Below are 3,104 nucleotides of genomic sequence, written 5' to 3' on the forward strand. Positions count from 1 at the left end.
AAAAATAAAGTAATGGAAAAACAGATAGCACTGAATCAGAGTAATATTCTATAAATCAGTTTACTTACATTAAATACATTATCAGTATTATTTATTATTAGCATTACAATAGTGAATATGGCTATTCTGTATGGAAGGACAATTTACAGAATTTTACTTATATCACAGAAATGAAAATCACAATCACTTAATATCAACATATTTCCATGTGCAATAATGTAATCTGCAATAAAGTAGCTGCTTTTGCATGTACATTTTGCAATAGATTTTGTATATTCTTTAGTAGAAAGATAAAAATTGCTTTAGATTTTAAAACTAAGGCTTCCTGCATACTGATTGTGTCTGCATTGCCAAGCATGAACAAGAAATTGTAAACTTCTCTAATTCTTTGAAAAAAATTCACTAGTTTTAAGTACCTGAGTTTTTCTATGATATCAGTAGCTAACTGAGGCTCTAAAACACAGACAATAGAAAATATGGTTTATTTTAATTTTCAAAATTAAATGGAACATTATTTGTAGCAATTTTAATAATATGTGGTCTTAATTCAATGAGAATTTGTGAAGTTTTCCAATCAAATAACCCATCATTACAGAACTGGAATGTGTAGGCAGACATTAAAGATAGACATTAAATCCATTAAATGATTTGAATTTTTTTAAAAATGTTTGATCTAGAAAGAATATGAAGGAAATTCTTATACAGATGTTTGAAAATGGTAAAAATAAACATTAAAATTTCACAGAATTAAATATCTAAAAGTACATCTACATTAATGAATTTACACAGTTTTCTAAATGTTAAAACACATATGTAGTTATTGAATTGCTTCGTCAATTTAAAGTTCAGTGACCTAATATCTCAGGAGAGCAGGATTTTAAGTTAATTTTTCTCAAACAAAATTGTGTGCTAGGTCACTTCTACTTTCTAGCTATCTTTCCTCATATGAACAAAAAATATTTAGAGCACAATGAAGTATGGAATCAAAAGATCAAGTGAACATCGTATTCATGGCAGCCTGGGTCAGCGAAACCAGCTGGTAGAATGTCATGGATTCAAGATTGCTTTGAAATTAACAAGAGCAGTATCTCTTTTCTGTGGCCCTTTTCACAGCATCTTTTACCTCCTTGTTTCTGAGACTGTAAATCAATGGGTTTAACATGGGAATGACTAGTGTGTAGAACACAGATACCACCTTCTTTTGATCCACAGAATACTGGGAACTGGGCTGGATGTAATTAAAACTTAAGGTCCCATAAAATACGGTCACAGCAGTGAGGTGAGAGGCACAGGTGGAGAAGGCTTTCTGTCTGCCTGAGGTTGAGCGGATTTTCAGAATGGCAGTGGCAATGAGTATGTAGGAGATGATCACAATGAAGAAAGTACCCATGGCAATGACTCCAGAGAAGATCAAAAGCAAAAACTCATTCATAGAGGTATCAGAACATGACAGCTTTAACAACGGCGGGATGTCACAGTAGAAGTGGTTCACCACACTGGGCCCACAAAAGGACAGTCTGGTCAAGCTTACCGTGTGTGTCGATGAATTAATTATTCCACCTGTACACGACCCAATAACCAGCACTATGCACTTTCTCTTAGACATGGCTGCAGCGTAAAGCAAAGGGTTGACAATGACTTCATAGCGATCATAGGCCATCATGGAGAGCAAGAAGCCTTCAGTGGTAATGAGCACCTCAAAAAATAAGTGTTGCATCATGCAGGCTGAGACAGAGATGGTTTCCTTCATGACCAAGAAGCTGATCAGCAGTTTTGGTGTGATGACTGAAGAATAGCAGGCATCCACTAGTGAAAGGCAGCTAAGGAAAAAGTACATAGGTGTGTGGAGCTTTGGGGTGATTTGGATTAAGAAGATCATGCCCAGATTCCCCACCAAAGTAATTGCATAAATCACCAGGAACAACACAAAAAGCACACCTTTTAGTTCAACACAGTCTGTCAATCCCCAAAGAGTAAACTTAGTAACAACTGTAAAATTCTCTTCAGCCATTCCTTTTCTAGAAATCTTAGATGTAAAAGGTAAAGGATTAGAACATATGCAGGAGAATCTGGTGCTTTTAAAATGAAACAGAATTATTCACAGACTTATATCCTTGGATGATTAAATTTTATTTTTGCTGAATATAAATCTCATTTATAATATTGAAAACCTGATTCTATCATCTCTATTTTGTTTTAGTGTTATTTATGATTTAATTCTATGAGAATATACACAAAAAGCATCTTGGCTCTCAAAAATTTCAATTTCTCTCTCACAGATCTGCCTCTATAGGAAGATGATACCTATAAAGGACAATAATTCTGATTAAAAGGTGGTTGCAAATTGACTTGAAATTCTCTTAATCTGCATTTTGAATATAAAGAGTCAATGACAAATAGATGTAAAAACAGCTGTACTACTGTCTATATAGTTAATCCAGAAATGTACCATGATATAATGTGAATTAACAAAGGTTATGAGGCAAGGAGATTGGCTTCAAAGATGATGGATGGCATGATACTTTTTAAAGACCATAAATGACATGTTTTTCTACCTTCCCCTCATGAGTATAACACAGAGAGACTCTCAGTGGAATCATCTAGTCCTGAGCACAAAATTCCCTGTCTTCTTTCAATGCAGCAGTTTTAGAAGACTTCATAGGTTATATGATGTTTGGAATACATACATTTTATGCTATTATTGTCACTTAGTTTTCATTATATAAATGTCTTTATATATTATATTATTTAAATGTCTGTTATACATTATACATTATATGTCTGTTATACATTATAATGTTATTACATTATATAAATGTCTGTTGTTCCTGTCTATATATATATATATATATATATATATATATATACATATATGTATATATTTCATTAGTTTTATAAACACTTTCATAATCTGTCCATACATATACAATCAATAAAAATTTAAATGTTCCAGCCACTGGTCTGGAACAGTTTTTCATGTTATTCCTATAATGATAAATATTTATGACCATTATATTTCTCAATTCAGTTTCTGTGAAAGTTCAGTTATTCAAAACTTTTTATTCAAATGTCTTCTATTGTATAATAATAAATAAGCCCACAGT

The 3,104-nt window shown here is 32.4% G+C and overlaps 1 protein-coding gene across 1 annotated transcript; it reads right to left on the reverse strand.

Moving 5' to 3' along the window:
* Positions 1 to 1,072: 1,072 nt before the first annotated feature.
* LOC124960563 (olfactory receptor 1052-like) lies at positions 1,073 to 2,011 on the reverse strand. Its single transcript, XM_047519406.1, has one exon. It carries the CDS (start codon positions 2,009 to 2,011, stop codon positions 1,073 to 1,075), a length of 939 nt encoding a protein of 312 aa, XP_047375362.1.
* Between the last annotated feature and the right edge of the window lie 1,093 nt (positions 2,012 to 3,104).

Source organism: Sciurus carolinensis, chromosome 11, assembly GCF_902686445.1.
Source record: "Sciurus carolinensis chromosome 11, mSciCar1.2, whole genome shotgun sequence".
NCBI lineage: Eukaryota > Metazoa > Chordata > Mammalia > Rodentia > Sciuridae > Sciurus > Sciurus carolinensis.

What these genes read in the sequence shown, in the direction of transcription:
- LOC124960563 (XM_047519406.1), bottom strand. Translation starts at nt 2,011, where the DNA reads ATGGCTGAAGAGAATTTTACAGTTGTTACTAAGTTTACTCTTTGGGGA.